This window comes from Onychostruthus taczanowskii, unplaced genomic scaffold, assembly GCF_017590055.1.
Source record: "Onychostruthus taczanowskii isolate IOZ18803 unplaced genomic scaffold, ASM1759005v1 scaffold71, whole genome shotgun sequence".
Taxonomy (NCBI): domain Eukaryota; kingdom Metazoa; phylum Chordata; class Aves; order Passeriformes; family Passeridae; genus Onychostruthus; species Onychostruthus taczanowskii.
In genome coordinates this window covers 2,566,418-2,589,622 of record NW_024504898.1, presented here as the reverse complement: position 1 = coordinate 2,589,622, position 23,205 = coordinate 2,566,418, and the positions used below count along the sequence as shown (strand labels likewise).

The 23,205-nt window shown below is 49.4% G+C and overlaps 1 protein-coding gene across 1 annotated transcript; it reads left to right on the top strand.

Annotated features, from left to right (window-relative positions):
- Positions 1–9,851: 9,851 nt before the first annotated feature.
- SHOX (short stature homeobox) lies at positions 9,852–22,913 on the top strand. Its single transcript, XM_041422102.1, has 6 exons — positions 9,852–9,924; positions 12,111–12,477; positions 15,681–15,889; positions 20,315–20,372; positions 20,463–20,551; positions 21,989–22,913. Exons 2-6 carry the CDS (start codon positions 12,204–12,206, stop codon positions 22,232–22,234), a joined length of 876 nt encoding a protein of 291 aa, XP_041278036.1. The 5' UTR covers positions 9,852–9,924; positions 12,111–12,203; the 3' UTR covers positions 22,235–22,913.
- The last annotated feature ends 292 nt before the right edge of the window (positions 22,914–23,205 follow it).

Sequence of the window (23,205 nt, the reverse complement as noted above, 5' to 3'; positions counted from 1 at the left end):
AATCACATGTGCTATTATGTCAAAACTTAAATAGGGAAAATTATTCAGAACATTCCAATGAATTTTATTCACCTATTCATAAAAAGTAGGAACTAGTAGTCTCAAACATTTACACATGCATTTGATGATCCAAATTATGCATATAGTAGTCCTTGACACTTATACCCTGCTGTGCAGGCACAAGAAGGGAAAGCAAGACTGTTTTAAGGTGCTCACTCCAGGATATCAGTGGCTGAGGTCTATGCTCCCACTGTCCTTTCTGCATGTGGGGGATGGAGGTAACCTCTGGCAGAGGAACAGCAATAAGCAGCTGGTGATGGCAACTTTTAAAACGGTTCCAGCTAGGTCTGCCAGATTTAATCTGATCATATCCTGTAATGGGAAAAAAATACCCAACTAATTACTTAAACCTACCCTCTTGAATGTACTCTCTAATTTGAGGTGACTCACCTTTTGGTGATTTATGAGATACGAGGGACATGACTTTTTGAAGAGCACTTATTAGGGTTGAAGACAACAAGAATTGACTACGCACACCACAGTTTGAAATCTGAACACATTGTCTCAAATTAGAGAGGGAATAGAGACACATAAATAACTAAGCCACTTTTAAAGGGGCTTTTCTCTTCCCAGTCACCCCACTGAAGGACTTGTGCATCTTCATTGCGCAAGAATGGAGTTTACATCCCATATGGCTCCACAATTTGTGATTCATTCCTTTAAAAATGGCAGGAACCCCTCTGCTTTTCAGAGCAGTCTTAAGAAGAGCAGTTATTTTTGGGTCACTGGTGGTCTGGACTCATCTGGCAAGCAGAACAGATGTGATGGATCAGTCTATTGGACAGCTGCAATTACTAAGCATCATTTCCTTGTAATCTGGCAGGACCTTGTTCAGTGAGGAGCAGAGATCCCACAGAGATGCTCTGAAGATATTTGGCTTATGAGAACAAGATATGATGAGCTCTGTGGCCAAAGGCATTAAAAAAAAGAGAGAGAGAGAGAGAGAGAGGGAGAAACCTGTTAAACTTATTATCTGTGTTGTGGAAAATGCCTACACCCAAGGAACATGAAAATGCTGAGCAGCAGACACAACAAAAATAGAAGCAATGTCCTAAACTTTTTAGATTGTGTAGATAATGCAGACAAATTAGGAGAAGATATTTAATTCCCACACTGCTGGTGGGAAACTGAGTCAGACAAAGATGAAGAAGTGACTTAACTGCACGCAAGAAATGTTCACACTTCATAAACTCCACATATTCCAGAACATCAGCAGCAGCATCACCAAACCCTCGTTTGTTCCCAGATTTGTCTCCTAGTTTACACTGGTGGTTTTTATCTGCACCAAGACTTTCCTGTTACTGCCTCCTTATTTCTTTTTTTTTCTCTACATAAGCTTATAAATATTAACGATATATTGCACATCATACCACACCTTAGATCAAAGTGTGCCTTCTATCAAAGGCAAGTGGTTAAACTTCAGGGGGGTTGAGCTGACCCTCCCCCTTCCCCGGCGTGACCCTCGCGAACACTTGGTCGAGTCACGGGAAGGACAGTGATGGCTCGCAGAAAGGCCACGCTGACCTCTGCTAGTATTAACAAGTTTCACTCCCCATGAACGCAGCAAGGATTCATTAGCACAGGGAGGATCCAAAAATACATAGGATGAGGAAAATTAGGCAAATTAAAGATGCACTCAATTTTGCCTCCTCTAAAATGGATTCCCAGAGGAGTGCAGTCAGTTTAACTAGTTTAAAAAGCTGCAGTGTCTAGAGGCAATGTATTTAACTGTTCTCTTCCTCCTTGCACTTTTAGAACCCAACTCCTTGTCTGTCTTTTCCTAGCTGCCAGAAGGGCTTATGCAGCTTTCCCCCCCTCCTACAGCCCAACAAGGGCTTGTTGCATGCTTTCCCAAAATCCTTGGCCCCCGTACCTGGGCTGGACTCCACCAGCAGCCAGCCAGCTCTCACCAATCCAGCGTGGTGCAGCTGCAGCAAGCTGCTTTCTGGGTTACCCAAGCCTGAAAAGGCACTCAGGGTCTCCAAAACCTTTCATATCCCTCCAGTTGCTCCTTAATGCGTAAAGCAGGAGTGTTCCACCACAGTAATCAATCGAAGCTTTCCCCCAGCGTGGTCTGTACGAGGGTTTCCTTGGAACTTCCCTGCAGCAGGCAAGCGAACCACCAAGAGCTGATAATCTTCTAATTAGTAACACGGAGTTAGTGAATAACTCATGCTTTACAAATAAGTCAGCACATGGAGGTCTCAAGACCCGAGTGTATCCAAAGGAAGCCCGAGAGAAACTAATTGACATCTGTGGGGGCTACAAGGTCTGTTGGCTAGCCTTGCAGCTCTCCACAGCTGCTCATGCATACCCAGAGGAACTAAGGGGAGGCTGCAAGCAGCCAATTTTTAAACAAAACCAGAAACCTCCACAGCCTTGTCAATGGGTGAATATTTGTGTGTGTGGACATGTAGCAAGGGGTGTAAACGGGAGCGCACGCTGCAATTTCGGTGTGCAGTAGCCTAAATTCTACTTATATAGCAATGTTGAGGACAGAATTCCCCTCTTCAAGGAAAATAAAAAAGAATAAATACTCTTCTCTAACAGTGACTCTCACCCCCTACCCCAAACAGAGCAGCATTACTATACCATTAAACCTTTTGCTCCCCACAGTTTTTCTCACTCAGCGTTAAATGGGGACCCAGTGCAGCAGAGGGATCTGCAGATGTCAGCTCTGGGCCTCCATTTCTTTGGGGCTGATATCAGGAGACCCAGCTATATCTGAGACCCATCTTTACTGTTGAGCCACTGAGCCCTTGTGAGTGAGCCCTGGGCAACCACTGGCAGGGCACTTCCTGCTTCAGGGGTGAAGGGAAAGGTCAACTGAGAAAAAAATACTATCATGTTGGAAAAAAAAGACCTGAGGCTTCCCCATTTTGAACAGAGGAAGGAAAATATTTCACTTTTGCTCTACTGGTGCCAGCAGGCCCAGCAGCATCACTCTTTCCACTGGTGGTGGAGGTACACCCTCCACTTTCCAGTTACCTCAGGACCACCATCTGTGGGGGCTCCTTGGAAATGAGCACCATTCCAGGGCCCTTTCCATCATCCAAGTTCTTGTGGTGATGGCCCCTCTAGGCCAGGCCAAGTGCCTGCCTGCACCTTCGCTCTCCTTACAGCACAAGCAGCAGAGGAGCACTTAAATCCTTCATTTCAAAACTTGTAGATTTCACATGGCAAGCGTGGGGAAGCTTTGAAGTGCCCATAAACCACATGGCATAGTTTCAGCTTTCCCTGTGTTTCTAAGTCTAGTCAAATCTAGTCTTCAAGCATTTCTAAATCCAACTCATCCACAGAAAGCCTGCACGCTTGTGGGTAATTAGCTTGGAAGATCTTGGCGTAGCCTGGCTGTGTATGATACACTCTGGTTAGTGGGAGAATCCAGTTCACTCAGAATGAGGTCATGTTAAGAAACAAGCTTGCAATCCTCAAATTGCTTTTGTCATTGGAAAAAAAAAATAAACCTCACTCATTCAAAACCTGTTTAAAGCAGTACCACACAAACCCCCGTCAGCACAAATGCCATGACCCATCATGCGTGGTAGGTGATCCCAAGGGCTGTCCTGTCCCATTCACAGGCAGCTCCTGGCATTAAGAGAAGCAAAAGGTGAAGCACAGGCACAGCATAAGGGTGAACCACAAGGATGGGATATTCTGGGAGTAATGAAACAGTAGGGAAATTAGGAGTGGGACGCATGTATCAGAGAGAGGTTTCGATATGCAGTTCAAGGGATGAGCATATTAAGTGCGGTTTGTAACATCACTTATCACACTGTATGATATGTGAAGCCATGAGTATGGCTTCTTGCTACTTCCACTCTTCTTTCCTTGTTCTAGACACAGGATTGTGTTGTGGTGAATGACCTGAACTCAGACAAAGCTGAAGGTGTCTCATCTGTGTAGACATTCCTCCCACTGGCAGATTTGCTGACATCATTTTGCTCTGCAGAAAGTTGAGGATATTTGTGGGAAAATGGCAGTCTTGCTGTGGAGCTGGTAACTCCAGGGAGCTGCACCCTTCCTTGCTGCCTCTCAGAGAGCTCCCCCACCAGAGAGCACAGTAGGAGATTGGGAACCTTTTCCTTCGATGCTCAAAAGACAGAAAGCCAGTATCCCATTCATCCCCAAAGAGGGGAAGGAAAAGTGGGCAGGGGAAGGAGGAGACATCAGGTAGTTTTCATCACCAACCCCTTAGTACCTCGTTCAGAAAGGACCTCAAAAGCACATTGGATTGCTGTCATATAACTTGTTTGCACCACTTGTTCCTACCTAGAGCTACTGTTCCCCGGCTTCCCACCTCTCCAAGTCTCACCTACAATAATCCCTATCATAAGCACCTCTGCAGAACCCCCTCTGTACATTGCTGGGAGAAGCCCTGCCTGCTGCTGGCCATAGAATGTCTCCATTGTAGCCTCATGCAGGCGCTGTATATAATCTTTCTCTGCCAATATATGTCTTCGTGAGCTGCCCCCCGTCCCCCTCCTCAAAATAAAACGACTATTCTTTTCTGTTTTAAGTAGATTTTGTGCAATAAAAACCATTTTATTGCTTCCAGTAATTGGTATTTAATTTGCAGGCCTTTACAACTTGCAGAGAACAGACTGCTTTAGCTGTAGAGCTGGTATGTGTGTGCACTTTGTGGATTTTATTCCACTGGCACTTGCTTAGTTGACTGGTGTAAAACGATACAGTTATGGTTTTGCAATCAGAAAGGCTGCAGATAAAGACCTGGAGAGACGTTATAAGGTCCTGGGTCCAATTTGAAGCAGCAGGCAGGACAATATAATTTTAGGGGGCGCTGCCAGCCTCAGACATCAAAACTTGACTCCTGTTAAGTGTTTTCCATTTTACTGTCAAAATATCAAAGGCTGCTATTTAAACCCAGAGTCTCTTAAAGTTGATTTTCTTTCTCTCTCCTTCTCCCTCACTTCTTTTATTCCCTTTAACTACCCCGATAAACGCGAGGTGAGGTAACCTGTGAAATGCTAGCCCCCTCGCTCCCCACCTCGCATTGTAGGGGCATTGAAGCTTGACACAGCCCTTAATTCCTTTTTCTGGGGTAAAACCTCGCTCTGGCCGGCCCCATTTCTTCCAGCGGCGGCCGGGCAGGGGGATTCTCAGTGCGTCGAGGGCCGCATCTGCTGGGGGCGGCAGCCGGGGCCGGAACCAGCTCGGCGGGGACCGGGGGGACCCAGCTCGACCCTTCCTCGAGGGAGATGCCACTGCAACACCCACCGACTCCCTCCCGGGGGTCGAGGGAGAGTTCAGGGGCAGGGACACCCCAGCCAGCCGCAGGCTGTAAAACTGGGGACAGGGCACGAGGGCAGCGTGTGCCCTACGCCTCTGCCTCCTGCTCCGCTTCCCCGACGGGCCGGGCCGGGCCGGGATCGGGCGCAGCCCCGGGCAGGGCCCAATCCCGCCTCGCCGGACACAGGGGCAGCGGAGACCACCGGAGCCTCGGCCGGAGCGGCGGGCGAGGGAGTGGGAGGGACGTCCCGCTGCTGTGGCCGAGCCCCGCCGGGCCGCGGAGTGGGGCCGCAGGAGTGGCGGGTGTCTGTCTGTGTGTCCGGCGGGTGTCTGCCTGTCCGGGCCGCCCGTGCGCCGGGATCCCGCGCGTGTGGGCGCTGCCCGCCCCGCGGGGCTCGCTCGGGCACCCGCCGGCCCGGCGGAAACACGCGTGGCCGCCCCGCCGTGCCCGGGCTGCGCGGGCCCGGCCCAGCTCGGCCCGCTCGGCCGCGCCTCGAACCGGCGCCCACCGCGGAGAGCGCACGGCCTCCTGGGCGGGGGGCAGCGGAACCGGCGGGCGGGCGCTCTCGGATGTACCTTATTTCTGTTTTAAAACGCGGCTAAATTCACGGGATTCTGCTCGCAATAAAGTGGCAAATAAATTATTCCTTCCCTTGAGTATTAGACTGTTACCTGATTGAAGTTTACTCCGATGTTTCAACAATTTAGTTCTGTAAGGGAGGGGTGGGAGGAAAATAGTTGTGCCCTTAACAAAATAAGTAAATAAATAAATAAAGCCCTGAATAGTCTTCTGTAGGGAAGAAGTTAATATACTCAATTATTTTCTGAAAAAAGATCATAACATCTGGAAATTGATATCAAATGGTGTACAATCCCTGAGAGACGATAAACTTCCACTGTATAATATTTCCACTAGAAATCTTAATAATCCCATAAATCTTCCTTGTGAATTGGGAAAATGTAACAGTTCATTGAAATACTCATTGGGAAATAATTGAAAAAATGTAATAGTTCACTGAAATATTCGTGGGTTTTTTCCTTTCTTTGGTGCTGTTGCTAACTCTGTGCATGTGTGTAAATATTCCTACTTCGTTTTAAAGACATACACGGAATATTCCCTTGAGCGCTGCATACCATAAAAGAAAAATATGCCCTTTTGACTTATTAATCATTATTACAGAGTTCAAAATTGCAGCGTCCCTCGCACATTACTAGAGAAGGCAAACAATTCTCTCTGTGTGTATTTCGTGTTGCTAAATTCAGTACAAACTTTACAGCTCTCAACTTTTTTGGTTTTTTTTCCTTCCCCTCACAGACTCTTCCTATTCTGCTCGAGTTATCCAGGGCAACTGAAAGCAAGGGGACTACTCGCCCATTATGCTGGCCCACTGCATCGTAATTAATTACACACAAAGGCAATTGCTTATTGTAATTCACCTCGTGAATGTTTAATTTTGCAGAAGTAAAAGTAGATGAGGATTTGAACACGTCTAGGCTCCCTGTAATGAATATATGAGTAATTAATGTTGCTGGAAAGACACAGCTTTATATATATTAAAAAATAATAATGTGCTATAGAAGAGATGTGCGTGTGTGAGCGCGTGTGTTTTCTTGTACCTTGGTCTAGGAGAGAGGAGAGCATTTATGTGTTTTTGTACTGAATTAATGCATCCCTTTGGTTGCGTTACTACAAGTCGGAATAAAGACAATTAAGCCCTTAGCATTTCTGTCACACTCCATTAATTACTGTAGCCGCTGCTGTCCCGAACACTTCGTAACATATTCATCAGGTACGATACGAGTCCAGCAGCGTCAGCCGGTGAAGTAGGCTATTGTTGGTTTAAACTATAGCCTTTCAAATGTTCTTTATTTTACTTTTCGTACAAGATTGTTTTCCTCTCCTTTAAAAATGTTTTTCTAAAAATAAAACTCAACATAAATGTTTTAAGATTAGATTTGCGGGGCAAACAGTTTAATTTTCACCATATGTTGCCGCAGCAGTTTGTAAATTAAAAAAAAAAAAAAAAATCTTTCCACTAAAACCACCACCAAAAAAAAAAAAAAAATCTAATATAAAAATGTATTCTTCCCAAAGCGTCTCCCTCCTGTGGGCTATTTTACAGCTCCCAAATAAATCTTTAAGATTGCAAAGAAGGGGAAAAAACAAAACTACCCTGATGACGGAAAAGCAAATTCTGCCATGATAATGTCCTTTATTAATATTATAGATGTGTAGTGTGCTGGATGGATCAATCATATCCATTCACAATCAGGATTAAGAGAGCCTATTTTAATGAAAATCTATTAGTCTCTCGCTTGAGACACGGATGCTGCTTAAATCAATAAACAGCATAAAAGAGAATACGACGCAGGTTTCTAAATTAAAAAAAAATCCCATCTATGAAATGTGTTAAGACGTCTGTAAAATCCTGAAACCCTCGATCGATACTTATAAATATTTAATTTTTTTTAACACAAATTGAAAACCATTAACACTGCATCCATTCTTATTATTAAAACAAATTGTCCTTGGAATTATGTGCTGTGGAAATGGAGCCAGATTGAAAGGGCATCCTCTGAAATATGTTTACTCGCTTTCATGTAAACCAATAAAGATCTGCAGGAGTCTGTAGCGTGAGCAGAAAGGTTTGATGTACAATGTCCATGATTACAGTCCCTGAATTAATCACGAGAGAGAGAGGAAAGGAGGGAGCGAGATGGAGAGAGAGAGGACTCAGTTATGTACTCAACAGAATCTTGCTCTTCGGGTCAGCGCTTATTAAAACATGGATTACCGATGATTTTTCTGTTTGCTTATTTGCCCCATTTCGACCAAAATAAGCTGAAGGGGGGAGGGTGGAAGGAAATCAGTTTCGCCCTACGTCATACCATGAGTAAATGTACAAACGTAAATTCCTCCTATAAATATGAAATTCAATACGTTGCCTCGGAAATGCTTAAAGCTAATGCAACGTTTAAACTCATTCATGATTATTCCTCTCGTTTAACTCGGAGAAAAACCACACTGGTCAAGAGCCTCCTTTGAAAGAGGAATTAAAAACGAACACATGGATTGATCCCACGCTAAATAAACGCTCCTCTGCAGCCCAAGGTCCGCACTATCCGCTGCCAGGCTGCCCTGCTGGCAGATGCCCCCTCTGGCTTTGGGGAGGGGGCAGCCAGGGGGCGGGCTCGGGTCCGTGGGGAGGAATCAGCCCCGATGGGGCGGCGGTGGGGAAAGGAAGAGGGCTGGAATAAACGGGCCACCCCTTTTGTCCGTTTAGGACCCCCAGACTGGCAGAGGGCTCCTGTCTGTTGCCTCAGGGCAGTAGAGGAGGAAGAGGAGGAGGATTTTGGGGGCATGGTGCCCTCAGGTGAGCCGGCAGGCCGGGCAGTCGGGACAGCCCTCAATGTGCCGCTGAAGGCCAGTCCTGCAAGGGGGGATCGGGGAGAGCGGGGTGGCTTGTGGCACCGCAAAAGGGTACCCAGGGTGCCGCGGTGAGCCGGGGGCAGAGGGAAGTTCTGAGGAGCGCAGGTGACTTTTTAGGTTTGCGACAGGGTCCCAGGAGTTCCGCTCCTGCAAGGGAATGGTGTTTGGGCGGCAGTTCCTTCTCTCTCTCTCTTTCTCTCCCCTTCTCTACCCCTCCCTGCATCCCTCCTCCCCAGCCCATTTATCAGGAGCAGCAATAAAGGTAATTCCTCTCTGAACCCGCCGCCAAAGTTTGTAGTGGGAACACAATTGCCCCCAATTTTGTTCCCACCTGCACCACCTTGCCCTAGGTCCCCGCAAAGCCGCGGGCTGAGCAAAGAGGGGGGGGGGCCGGGGGCGCTCCCCGCCTCCCGTCGCTCGCTGCCTCTGGGACGGGACGGGACGGGCCCGGCGTCCCTCGCAGAGCTCCGCGCTGCTGAGCGGGGCCCGGCGCGCCCTCGGGGATGCCCGCGCTTCTGCGCCCTCCGCCGCCTGCCCCCGCCAGGGTCCGCGGGGCGGGGTGGAGGCCGGATCCCCGGGAGAGTTGAGCTTTGCACTGGTCCTTTTTTGTTTGTTTGTTTGTTTTTATTATTTTCCCGGGTTTCTCCTTTTCCCTTTCCGGTGCTTTGTTTCGCTTTTCTCTTTCGGAGCGAGTCTGAGGCAAGTTCCCCCCGGCTGCAAGGCTGCCCCCGGGCCTCCCTGCTGCCGTCGAGGGCCCCCGGTGGCGGTGGCCCGCGGGCTGCCGCGCCACTTGCGCGCCCGGCGGCTGCCCCGCGCCGAACTGTGCCCCGCGCGTCGCGGCAAGCGCGGCGAACCAACCTTCCCACCGGGCGCTGCTGGGAAGGATGGGAGGGAGGGATGTGGAACGGGCAAGAGAGCTTTTTCCCCCCCTCTGTCTGAGGAGGCTTGGATTTGCCCCTGTCCTCAGGGGCAGGAGCCCGGCAGTGGCAGGAGGCGCCCGGGGGGCTCCGGGAGGAGCGTGGCGGGGGCTGCAGGCGTGGGGCTGGGCGCAGGGGGGAGCTGCGGGGAGGAGAGCGGGACGGGGGCGAGCAGGAGGAAAGAGGGGATCCGGCGGACTTGGTGCAAACTCCGGCAGCTCGGGGAAGCCGACGCGCACCGTGCCTCTCCGGCGCTGGGGACGCGGAGTCAGTAAATATTTATCCTTGATTGCTGCTTGCTGCGAGGGAGGCAGAGGGAGACTGGGCACGGTGGGGATCGGTGCCGTTCGAGCCGAGGGATGGGGAAAGTTTCCGCGGCGGGGGGCCAGCCCCGGTACGGAGCCTCTCCCACGGGGAGTGAGTGCTGGTGGCCCCGCATGTCCGTGACACCCTCGCACCACGCACCAGCCTGCACAACAATCCTCTGCGAGCCCTTACACGCGCAGACTGCTTGAGAGAGGCACAAGCAGCGTGTCGTGCCGGGCTCTTTCCTCAGCCATACGTTACTTCCCCGTCTATCGTTTGCCTTTATTATTTATGTGGTGCCGTGTGATATACATTAGAGCCTCGGATTTGATTGGCGTTTGCGATGACAAGACCTGTTTGTTAAGTTGTAAGGCTTCCTCCGCTCCCTCACTTGTTAAACGAACTCTGGAGGAAGGATGCCACCGAGACACGACAATATAATAAATGTCAGGGATATCCGCAGTGCCGAGATCAAATGATCAATCCTTGTCCGCTAGATAATCATTTTAAATTCGCACAGGGGGAGATTGATTTTTTTTAAGCCCTTTATTAATTGCTTCCTCGATTATTATTTTTCCCCCTCCTCCTGTGGAAGTGTTAACTCTGATGCTGGGGCACCTTTGGATTAATTAAACGTATTTTTAGTGTTTTAATGTTCTGCTAATTTTCAGAACAGTCCCATACTCCCCCGGAAAAGAAACAATGGCCCCTTGCTCCAACAAGGAGCTTGCTTTGGTTGCGATTCAGAGCAGAGGGTGGCGTGATGATGAGCTCTGATTATCTCAAACTCGAGGCGGGGGAACGAGAAGGACGTAAAAAGCCAAACGACCAGAAGACAAAATTCCTCCAAATACCAAATAACCCTTCGCGTTAAAGCCCGAGGAGAAGAGGCAGAAATAAATAGCTGGGAAGTCGGCTCCGCATGGGGATCAAACGGTGCGGAGAGGCGCTGGAAATGCCGGCGCTGTTATCTGGAGACGAATTTCAGGCAGCTATTCAAGCGCACAGAATAATAATTATTCCAGGAGAACAACAAAAATAACTGCAGCCTACCAAGATCAAGGTGGGGAAATTATTGCTAGTTCTATGTTAAATTCAGCAGGATTATAAAAAAAAAAAAAAAAAAAAAAAAAAAAAAAAAAAGGTTTAGTGCTCTATTTGTCGTGTACACACTCCCGTGTTAACAAATAATCCCTCTGCTGCATGCAGCAGGATATCTCGATATCCAGAGAAACATTTTAGATTTTCATTCCCCCCTACAGTACCTTCAAACAACTTAATAAGAATAAACAAGGAGGCAGATCCTGCAATGTTCACATACATCTGGAGAGACTCCCGACCTATGGACACCCCACAGCCAAACAACCCACTCCAAATCCTCCGAACACACCGACACGGACCTCCGAGGCACCTCGCAACTTGTTTAGCTGCAGCACACGTCCCCCTCCGTGCACCCACCCACCCACCGCCAGCCAGAACAGGCAACACTTTTAAAACAGCATTTTTGTTTCGCCGATTATTTTGACCGTTTAATTAAGACAAATTAGCTAAATAGCAAATCAGGTAGAATTTCCAATGATTACAAAAAATGCACATCTCCGACTTTTTATTCATTACCTTTTTTATTGAACACTCATTTTCCTTTCCTCTTGACAGCGATACATTTAATTGCAGGAGCTCTGTTATTTGGTTAGCTGTGGGTCCGTTTTTATTCACAGTGTTGCCACGCACAGGATGTCCTTAAAATCAATTAAGTCTTCCTCGACTCTCATTTCTGCAACCCATTTACAGAATGTAGATACCTATTTTCATGTTTTCCTCTTCCCCCCTCCCTCCCTTTTATTCCTCTCTCTCTCTCTGTCTCCCTCTCTCTCTCTCTCCCTCTCCCCCCCTCTTTTTCGCTGTTGCCTCTTTGCCTCCCTAAATCAAGGTGCAAAGATGCCAAAGAGTGATGAAATGAAAAGAAAGCCAATTGCTGGACTGAGGTGGGGGAGATAGCTGCTCGGAGTCCGCCTGCGACTATGGAGCAGTCAGTAATTGCTGGAGACAGGGAGAGCTGGGGGTTGGGCTGAGGTAGCCATGTATAAATAGTGTGATCTCAAATTGAAAGGCATAAATAACAGCAGGAGTGATCTAACCCTATACAGCCCATCTTCTACGTGCAAAAACAGCGTGCGGAGGACGGCCACATCTCCGATTGAAAACAAGTGGATCTCTGTGGATAAGATCACCGGGCAGCCATGGAAGAACTTACGGCTTTTGTATCCAAATCTTTTGACCAGAAAAGCAAAGAGAGCAGCAGCGGCAGTGGCAGCGGCAACAAGAAGGAGACGATCACGTACAGGGAAGTTTTGGAGAGTGGGTTGGCTCGCTCTAGGGAGCTTGGAAACTCTGATTCTAACCTGCAGGACATGACCGAGAGCAGCAACCATTGCCCGGTGCATCTTTTCAAAGACCACGTAGAGAGCGACAAGGACAAACTGAAGGAGTTCAACACGGGCAGGACAGCGGAAGGTAAGAGCAGGGCTGGAAGCCCTCCGCCCCGCGCTCCTCGCCGGCAGCCCCGGTCCCCTCCCCGGCCGCCCCTGGCTCTCCGCAGCGGGGGCGACTTGGTCACCGCGGCCCCGGTTCCGGCCCCAGCGGGGCGAGCGGGATCGCCTCCCTCATCCTGCCTCCCTCCTGCGGCCACCTCCCTCCCGCGGCGGCGGGAACACAGGCTTAGGAACACGTACTCCTGCATGCACAACGTGAGCGTAGCCGCGAAAAACAAGTCACAACTTCGGTCCTGCCCCCCCGCCAGCCCCCGTTCACATCCGAAATCGATCCGGTGCGTTAGGCGTTCTCTCGCCTGGGGAAAGGGGGCAGCGCAGCACGTCAGACGTTTTTGTCTCTATCTGTGTATTTTTGTACGAGGAAACCTTGTCCGGGGAGTTTTAATGCCTTAGGAGACCTGTTCTTCCTGCTTCCGGGCCGTCAGGATGCTGCTGCCTGTTCTGGGAGAAAGCGGGAGGGGAGAGGGCTCTCTCTGGACATTTTGTCTTGGGTCGGTCAGCCTGTCCTACTCGGAGGCTCCGACCGGCGGGGACGAGAAGCAGGAGAGGAGCCCGGCTGTGGGGCAGCTTCCCGGAGCCGGTGAGACAGAACCTCTCTGCGGCCAGAGGCACCGGCCCACCCAAGGCCGACTGGTCCCTGGGTCCCCTGCCAGTCCTCTCACCTGGGCCAGGGCAGCCCGGCACCCCGCCGACCGAGGGGAAAACGCCATCCCTTCTCTAAGCAACAGCAACGGCAACGACAATTAAAAAAATATATATTTTTTAAACCGACACAACTAAAAATCTCGCACAGGCTCACAAGGGAAGGAGAGAATTAAAAGGACGGAGGGATTAGAAAGTTGAGAAAGTGTCTCTAGGCAAGTTAGACAGGTGGACCTGCCTGGGGAGCTACTGGTTAGCTTGGGGTAATAAAAACCGGTTAATAGGTTGGGGAACAACAACCAGCCTTTCAGCTGTTTCCTACTGTTTGATCTTGTTTAATATAACACCGGGAGATTTAATTTACAGCCCAAATTCTTATTTAATATCCTTCTCGTTTCTACCTGCTCCCCAAACAGAAGAACGGGGTATAATCCCGTATTCGTGCACCCATATTTCTGCACAAGCCAGTACCACTCAGCTCTGCTTATTTTCCTTCTCTGGTCGAGAGATTGAAAAACGAGAAGATTCAGTTTAAGGGAATCATTCGATACAGGAGATTATTTTCTTTTTAAAAAAATGAAAGCAGGGCATGCTTCAGGAATTATAAATAGAATGAGAAGGATCGAAAAAACCCCTCTACTACTCTCCATTTTTCCCCGTGAATCGAAATTCTGGCTTGTATGTTTAGCTAATCTAATCTACGGAGAGGGGCTGGGGGTGGGGATGGAAGGGAGGAGTTGGAAAGAGCTGAGATGCTTGTGACAGTTTAAATTCATGCCAGGTTTCAGTCTAATTTCAACTGATTCCGGCGTGTGATTTCAGTCCCACCGATATGCTAGTTAATATTTTATACCTATCACGGACATGCTGTAGCCTCGGAAAAGAGACAGCTTTTGAACGCGCCTGATTTTCCCTAGGCATTTGCTGGGTTAGCACCCTCGTCTTTTCATAGGGATTCCCTTTACAGGAGAAATGAGAACAAAACGCCAGTAAAATCAAATAGCGAATATCCCCATCCGGAGGCCAGACCCTTCCCAAAGTTTTATGCAGCTAGTATCAGCCCCAAAGCACGGGGGAACGATCACGGCCAGGGCCAGTTTTCATTTTGGAAGTGAAAACGAATGCTTCGGCTTGGGTCCGGCCTGACTTAAGCCCAGATGCAGTTCAGGGCTCTTTATTACGTTTAATTAACTTACGATTTGCAATTTATAATTTGCATTTTGGGATGCTCCTAAGTATATGGGTTAATATATGTTCATGAGCACATTTCTCTGTGTGTGTATACGTACGTATATATGTATATAATACCTGTGTACTTGGTGAGGAAAAAGGGAATTCGGGATCATCCGCAGATGCGACTACCTCCAAATCCACACCACCCAGAAGGTGAGGCACGACAAAGGAGGCAGTCAGGGCAGGCTCGTCCCGGGACTCCGCTGGTGCCCGCGCTGGATGCGCACCCGGCGGGGCGCCCCAGGCAGGCAGGGGATCCCGGGGAACCGGTTCAGCTTAAAGTGGTGTCCTTCGCTCCAGATCCTCTTCCTCTTTTCGTTAGCTGGATTTGAAAGAAGGACAGTGCCTTAGGCCTCCCGACATTAAGGAAAAGGGGAAAAATGATAATAATAAAAACGCAGGAAATAATATGCCAAAGCAAAAGAAGTCTCCCTACCCAAGACAGAAAGGAGAACTGTTTTACCGCTGCCCTCACAGCCTCCCCTCTGCCCGGGACAAGCATTCTCAGCGGCTGCCTCTGATCGCAAGCTCTCCACGAGCCCTGTTGGAGTCCCTGAAGGTTGGGAGGGTTCCTGCTGTTTCGGAGGGGCTGGGAGTGACCCATGGCCCTGGAGCCCGCCGTGCCGCACAGGGCTGCGCGGGACCGCCTGCCCCGGGGTTTCGACCCTCTGGCAGGTATTTTGGGGGAAAGAGGGGTGTTAAGGAGAAGAGAGACGGGCGGTCTCTGTCTCATGCCCAGGCAAAGTTTCTTTTACGAGACAAACCGTGGCTTCACCATGACAGCGGTAGGGATCTTCTTGCATAACCCTTTTTGGGAGAAAACGTCGCCGGAGAAACCCCCTTCCCCCACCTCTTCCCACTGCCTGGAGGTATCGGGGGCCGGCGGTTTTCCTACCACCCCCTTCCCCGAACTGCCCGTACCAGCGGCACGGCTTCCTCATAACCCTGGAAAGAAAATAAAATTATATGTATCTGTATAGTTTTTCTGAGAGGGCATCAGACAGGCAATGCAGCGCGGCTCTTTCCCTCCCTCCGGCCCTCTGGCCAGCTGCCCCCTGCCCGGCGCGGAGCCTGTAGCGGAGCTCAGCCCCTCTCGCCCCTCCGGGGTCTGCCCGGGGACCTCTATCCCAATCCTGCCCACCCCCCCCCCCCCCCCCCCCCCCCGGCTGTACCCGCAAGTTGTGCTGAGTTTGGGGGCAAAGAGGGGAGGAGGGAGACCCCTGTGTGAGAGAATTTCGAAGAGGTGCGAGGGGAAGCTCAGCATCGTTTTTTTCTTCCTCCTCCCGGCAGGGATCTACGAATGCAAAGAGAAGAGGGAAGATGTGAAGTCAGAAGATGAAGACGGACAGACCAAGCTTAAACAAAGGAGAAGCAGAACCAATTTCACACTAGAGCAGCTGAACGAGCTTGAAAGACTTTTTGATGAGACTCACTATCCGGATGCCTTCATGAGGGAGGAACTAAGCCAGAGGCTGGGACTATCTGAAGCTAGGGTTCAGGTAAGAGAAAGGCTCTGTTCCTGGAAACGTGCTCACCTCCTTTCCTAACTGCCAGCGGATCCTAGCACAGTGCCCCGTTTCATGCAGAACGGGGAGGTGAAGAAGGCAGAGGTGACACGTGTGATGGGAAAGCTGTTTGCAAGTCTGCTGTACCAGACTGTCCTGCCAAACAGTTATTCTGCTCTGGGAATATCTGCCCGTGTCTAGCGTTTCCTAGGAAGGCGGTTTAAACTTTTTGGGTTTTTTTTTTTTTTGGTATGTGTGTGGGGTAGGGTGGTTGGTTGGTGATAGTGTTGACAGGTCTCTAATAACTGAACAACTGCTTTTTTTTTAATTTTTATTTCTCTCCCCTCCCCCCCGCCCCCCCGCAAACGTGCCATTTACTCTCCCTTAATCCTTATTTTCTTCCCGCTTTTTCTATTATGGGGCCATTATGGGGAAAAAAAAAAAAAAAAGAAAAAGGCCAGAAAACAATCGCCTGAATAAGGCTAGACAGTTTGGGTGCTGAGGGACGGGATTAGCCAGAGCCGGGGGAAAGGTGCCGGCTCTGATTCGCACAGCAAGCGTATGAATGCATGCCACCCCATCTGGTGGAGGTTCCCCCCGTCCCTCCCATCCCACTTCAGAGACAGCTAAATGCCAATTAGACTTCGAAATCATGAAAATAGATCCGGGTTGCTGTAGTCCTGGGGCCACCAGAGCTGTCTGTTTGGGTGGCTCCACATCGATTATTTTAAAATTTGATTTTCAGTTTGATGCAGACGAAAAATACTCCCTCTTCCCCCAAGTTAACTAGGGAATGCTTCCACAAAACAGATGTCATATTAAAAGAAACAAAACCCCTCAAATAAACAAAAAACCCCAACATAGAAATAATTAACAAAAATCTACCTAGAAAAAATAAGATCAACCTGTGGCTCTCTGAGCAGGCCCAGAGCAGGAGAAACCTGAAGGAAATCTCTTCTTGGATTAAACTTCTATACTTGGCCTAACAGACACAAACCAAACTAAAATTCAAGAAGAGAAAAAATCACCAAGGCAGCTCTTGCACTGAACAAGACACCCTCACGCCCTGGAGATAAGAGATGCCCATGTATAAGTCTACCTGCCCATAGGAGTGTGTGGGTAGCTACACGTAGGCATGGGTAGGCATGGGTATGGCTCTGTGGGCAGAGATGGAGGCCTCCATGCCCTAACCTCACTGCTGGGCACAGCGGGAAGTGGAGAAATGCGGCCCAGAGCTGGAGTGGGGAGAGGGGTCTGTTTGAGCCCCTCCTTAAGCGTGGAAGGCAAGCTGACAGCACACTGCTCAGCCAGCATTTGCCTGAGCAAGCCACTACCTCGCTTTAAACAACTGTCTCCTGGAGGCAAATCCTGAAATAAATGGAGTACCTAAGTTGCTTTTGTTTTTTTTGTTTCGAGGTTTTATTCTCCCCTGAGCTCCTCTGACTCTCAGTGCAAACCGAGCAGGGCAAGGGATGGTGCTGGGCATATGCCTTAGGAATGGCAGCTTGCAGGGAATATTGCAGGGGTTCAGAGTGCTGCTGGCCTACTTTCTCCTGGAAGATTGATCTAACCACACCATATAAATTAATGAAAAGATTAAACTTTTGCTGAAGGGGACATCAACTCTTATGTCATCTTCCCAGATCTTCTTACTTGGGCTCTGTAATATCTTTCCAAGGCCTTGATGTACTGTTTCTATAAAAATAAATTACTTGTAATTGAATTCTGCACTCTTTCTTTCAAGTACTTTATTACTGAGGAGCACCTTAACAGGATGTTCATAGTTACAGGAAAATTGGTGCTTCAAGTGCTTACTGATCTTAAAACAGCACACACACACACAAAAAAAAAGCCCCCCCAAAAATCAGGAGGAGATTATGACCGAGGTTAAAAAAAAAGTATTTATTAATTTTATAAAAGAGACTTGTGTGGATTAAAAAAAAATCCCTATTCATAAAGTAAATATAAAGAGGAAAAAGAGGAAAAATGCATAATTAAGAAATAAGAAGAGAGTTAATATCCATCAATAAGTAGAAGCAGAAAAAAAAAAAAAAAAAAAAAAAAGGGAAAAAAGGGAAAGGTTTTGGGTTTTTTTTTTTTTTTTTTCCCCTAATACTTTCAGAATTGTTCTCTAATTCCTATCTGAACCTCTTGTCCCTTGCTGTTAAAGGATATAGTTTCAATTTAGCGTGGAAATTTGCTGTAAATAAATTGAAGCTCCTATGGTAGCTAGTCCTTATTAACCTTTTATTTTTAGTGTTGTACTGGAAACTCATATCACCCAGCTGTCAGGGTTATAATTGAAAGTTATGAGACCATAGTGAGGAGCAGGCAGTAATTCAATTACAACAAATATCTTTGGGTTTATGGTGCAGGGCTAAATTAAATGTCATTATTCACTGTCTCTAATGGAAATCAAAAGGAAATCAGATTAGAGCATTTGTGAAAGAAATCACTGAGTGATCCTTAATGAAGAAATAACTGTCTAAAACAGTGTACTGTGCTTTACTTAGCATATTCATGACTAATTGGAATTGATCGCGAATCACACCAAGCCTGATTTATTATCGCTTAATGCAGTGGCTAATTCATCACTTTTATTTCTCATAACCTTATTTTTTCGTAGCTAAAGGGAAAGACCACTTCGTTTTCCAGATTTAAATATAATTTCTGTTTGAAAGATGTTCTGATTTGCAAGAGAAGTTGTTTAAACGCTGCTTAAATTTCTTCTGACAATTTACACTGCTTTGTCAAGGCGGGGGTGGGGGGGGGCATGGGGAATACATACAAGGAGATTTCCTGCAAGGATTTATCACAGTAAAAAAAGATGTATTATTGTCGCTACAGCTCGGTAATATTTTGCATGCTCGTATTCAAGTACATCTGTACATGTGTATAAATCCCTAAAGGTCCAGTTAAAAGGAGAAGCGATGCATGTTGCTAATATCTTCGTCTTGCTGGTAGGGAAAAATAGGCTTGTGCCGCCTGTGCTCTGCAGGGCAGCGGGGCGGCAGCGATGCCCGCTTAGCACGGGGAGGGTTGCGCTGGCGACAGCCGTCAGGGACAGGAACCAGGACTGGTGGGTGGGTGGGTCTGTCTGTCTGTCCGCCCGCCCGTCCGTCGGTCTGTCCGCACCCGCTGCGCTCCGCAGTCGCCCGCTGCGCTCTTCCCCCACAGACACCCTAGGCAGGAAAAATGCTGCGCTGAATCAGAGAAGGCCAATTCCTACTTAAGAAAATCACTGAGGTACCCGAGGTAATTAATGCCTTCGGAAGCCTTTCTTTGCACTAATTACTCCGTTGTAAATGACCATCATTAAGGCAATTGAAGAAAGCTTGAAGGGAAAATTTGATGTAGGAAGTGCAGTTAGTATTAATTAACCGTATGATCTCTTGGCAAGTGCAAGAACATCAAAGGTTGTAGGTGTTTACTTAGCCACAAGATTTTATCAGCGGTGAAAGTCAATGTTTGTCCATATCCAGTAGGTTCTGGTGTAAAGATAAGGATCCGTAAAATATTTTGGCCCGCGTTTCTGATGATGTTTTGGGGCGAGCTGTTAATCGAACACGGCAGAAGGGGAAAAATAATGAAAGTCTGAAATACCCCTGGAAAAGAGGCACGGGAAGCGCAGTGGCAACTGCAAAGTTCTTCGATTGTTTGAGTGAGAACGGCTGGAATTGGGGAAGCATTATCGAATTACAGGCGTTACTCGGGTAGGGGCATGAGCACTTCTTTACATCCCAGCCTGCAAAAGATGCTGCTCTTGTCTGGCCAGAAGTCTGCAGAAGCGGGTTTTGTTTTCTTTGACATTTAGGGTACAGGGAATGATTCAGATCCTTTCGCAAAAGTTGAGTGGCTCGCGTCTTGTCAGACATCATCGATTTTAAGCCCAGCTCGGGAGAGGGCAGGAGCTCCAGTCTCTTGAGGGCCAGACCCCGGAGCTTGACCTGGTCCACTCTGGCTCTTCCCGGCCTGCTTAAGGTGACTAGGAAGGGTACGAGGGTCCCATCCGTCCTGCTGGTGGTCTTACTTTAAATGTCGCTCCAGACGGGTGGCAGAAAGACTGCCACTGCCTGCCCAGGGGACACGGGGTCCTTCGGGACCGGTGCTAAGCGGCAGGCTCCTGGTCTCTCCCTCTGCGAGAGCGCTTCCCAACTCCTAGGTTCAACTAAGGGACCACAACAAGGAGTAGGATCTCCCCCCGAACAGCCCCTCAGCAGCACAGAGAGGGGCTCACTCCGCCTGGAGTCGAGCTTATCCCCTCGACTGCTCCCGAGTGGAGACCTCAGTAAAGCTGTGCACTCACTGGCCTCACCCCTCCATCCCTAGCTCCTGAGATAATGCTCCCTTAGCAGCTGCCTAGGCCACCTCCATTTTTTTTGTCGTTGTTTTGTTTTTGTTTGCTTTTTCTTTTCACAGGTCTGGTTCCAGAACAGGAGAGCAAAGTGCCGAAAGCAGGAAAACCAGATGCACAAAGGTGGGTTAGGGGTGCGGACCGGCCGGGGGCTGGCGGGCTCAGAGCCCCGGGGCGCCTTCGCCACTCACCCGGCCCTGTCTCTCTCCGCAGGTGTGATCCTGGGAACCGCCAGCCATTTAGACGCTTGCAGAGTAGCCCCCTATGTGAATATGGGAGCCCTGAGGATGCCTTTCCAACAGGTAGTTAGCTCCGGTTTTATTTTACTTTCCCCCAGTAAGCTCCGACCCCCATTCGTTTGCACGGGAGGAAGCCGGACAAGTTTACAAGTGCCATTTATATAGAAGTTGGCACGTATTAAAAACAGGCTGTAAAACTTGGTGAAGGAGCCCCCGCCCGGCTTTCGGGAGCTCAGCGCTCCTCGGGACCGAGCGGGGGGTCCCGCGGCCCCGGGAGGCGCCGGCGGGGCTAAGGGCTGGCACTCGGCCCCGGGGCCGCCCGCAGACCGGACCGGCCTCCCGGGGCCTCATCGCCTTCCCCGGGCGGGTGGGCCCGGCAGTGCCTTCTGCGGGCACGGAGCGGCTCGGTCCCGAGCAGCCCCGGGGGCTTTGGTCTCCTCCAGGCGCCGCAGAGCGCTGCGGGACGAAGCTCTTCCACGAGAGGGAAAAACTATGCGGACCCTTGCGCTGGAGTTCCCCTCCTCATTCTCGGGCGGGCTGTTAAGACCTGTCCTTTTCCGATGGATGTGACCACCCCGGAGGTGGGGAGCCTGCTCGCAAACGCTCTGCCTCTTTGATGGTCAGCCAGGACAGGGGCAGTGGCGGAGCCCAGACACCGACGCCACTGGGGGCCCGGTCCGTGCCCCAGCGAGGCGCAGCCACCCGGGGAAGGCCGCTAGGGAAAACCGGGACGAGGGCAATGAAATTCCATTCCCGCTTCTAGCCGGTTGTAACTCTCCCTCCCTCGGTGTTTTCTTTTTCTTTTTTTTTTTCTTTTTTTTTTTTTTTTTTTTTTTTTTTTTTTTGGTCAATTAATCGGGGAATTGATTTTTTTTCCAGCCCAAAGGGACCCTCCACCACCTTCTCCGTCTCGGAGACACGTGGAGCTGACAGATTAATTGTATTGATTTTTAAAAGACATATTTGGACCAAAATAATTAAATACATAAATAAACTCTCCTCCACTCCTCCCCGAACCTACCCGAAGCTGAAATCTCTCAGTCAACCCAATGTGTTTGTGTAGGTCTAGAAAGCTCCAAAGCAAACACTAGCTGGGTATAAAAGGGATCCACGGCCAAAGAGTTTTTAGCAAGGTATAAATAAACATGCCTAAAAAAAAAAAAAAAAAAAAAAGCAGAAAAAAAGGAAAAAAATTAGCTATTTAGCACTTGTTGGCGCCCGTGCGTTGGACAGCAGTTATTTATTTATTTATTTATTTATTTATTTATTTAAAAACACCAGGAGGAGGGTTAAGCGTGTCTCTGTGCCCTCGGTTGAGCAAGGAGCGGAGGTCTGCTGCCGCCCTGATTGCGGGGGAAACTCCGCTCACAAGTTGTTCTTTTCACCAGCGGGGCTCCCGGGAAGGGCCGGGGCCGGGGCCGGGGCCGGGGCCGGGCTGGCGGGCTGTGTGTCGCTGGCGGCGGCTCGGCGCTGACGCCGTGTCTCTGCCCCGCCGCCCAGGTCCAGGCGCAGCTGCAGCTGGAGGGCGTGGCCCACGCGCACCCGCACCTGCACCCGCACCTGGCGGCCCACGCGCCCTACCTGATGTTCCCGCCGCCGCCCTTCGGGCTGCCCATCGCCTCCCTGGCCGAGTCCGCCTCCGCCGCCGCCGTGGTGGCCGCCGCCGCCAAGAGCAACAGCAAGAACTCCAGCATCGCCGACCTGCGGCTGAAGGCCCGCAAGCACGCCGAGGCCCTGGGGCTCTGACACGCTTCCCCCGAGCCCCCCACCACACCCCGCCCCGGGTGCCCGCGGCGGGCGGGCGTGTGACCCGCACGGACCGCCGCTCTGCCCCTCCGCTCCTCCTCATCCTCCTCCTCCTTGGCTGCAGGGCGAGCAGCGAGCGCTCCGGCCGCCCTGCCGCCTTATCTCTTTTTTATTTTATTTTATTTTATTTTTGTTTTGTTTTTATTTCTTTCCCCTTCCCCGAGGTGTGCGAGCGCCGCGTTGCTCGCCCGCTCGGCCCCAGGGACTCGGCGGCCGGGAGGCGCCGCGTGGCGCGGTGGGGACGCTCCGCCCGCCGCGGGCCCCCGGACACAAGACACGCGAGCAGCAAACACGCACCCGCCAGTCAGAGACTCCTCGGAGGACAAAGTAGGTGGGAGGAGAGAGAAAAGAGAGTTAAAAAAAAAATCACAAAAAGAGAAAAAAAAAAAAAAAAAAAAAAAAGGAAACTATCTCTAAATTATGTTAATCTGTGAACATTGGGGACACTTTGGATTTTTGACCCTGGCAAAAGTGATCGCTCCGGCATAACGTCATCTGCTGCTGTCAGTTTTGCTACCTTGTGCATGTGTCAAACTAAACACGTTTTGAAGATCAGAAATATATTAGAACAAAACTAAACAAAACAAATAGTAATAATAATAAATAATAAATCCTTGGGGCTGGTCTCCATTAAAGATGACATTTCTTTGTTGCCAACAGTATTATTTCACTGCCATGAATCTCTTCCATCACTGAGGAGCTGCTGCTGCTGCAGAACTGGTTTGAATTTAAATGTGGAATTTCAGATCTGAGGCAAGGCAGATTTTTATTTTCCTTCTTTTCTTTCCTAAAAAAGAAGAAGAAAAAAAAAAGAGCAGCAATAACAAAAAAGTGTGTGTCTCAAATGGCTATGTCCTTTGAAAGGAGAAAAAAAGAGAGACTAGAATTTACTAATTGTTAGTGATAACTTG

Bases quoted from the DNA above. Each gene is read 5' to 3' on its own strand.
- SHOX (XM_041422102.1), top strand. From the start codon at position 12,204: ATGGAAGAACTTACGGCTTTTGTATCCAAATCTTTTGACCAGAAAAGC. The intron at 12,478-15,680 runs GTAAGAGCAGGG...TCCTCCCGGCAG, and splicing joins CACGGGCAGGACAGCGGAAG to GGATCTACGAATGCAAAGAG. The intron at 15,890-20,314 runs GTAAGAGAAAGG...TTCTTTTCACAG, and splicing joins TATCTGAAGCTAGGGTTCAG to GTCTGGTTCCAGAACAGGAG.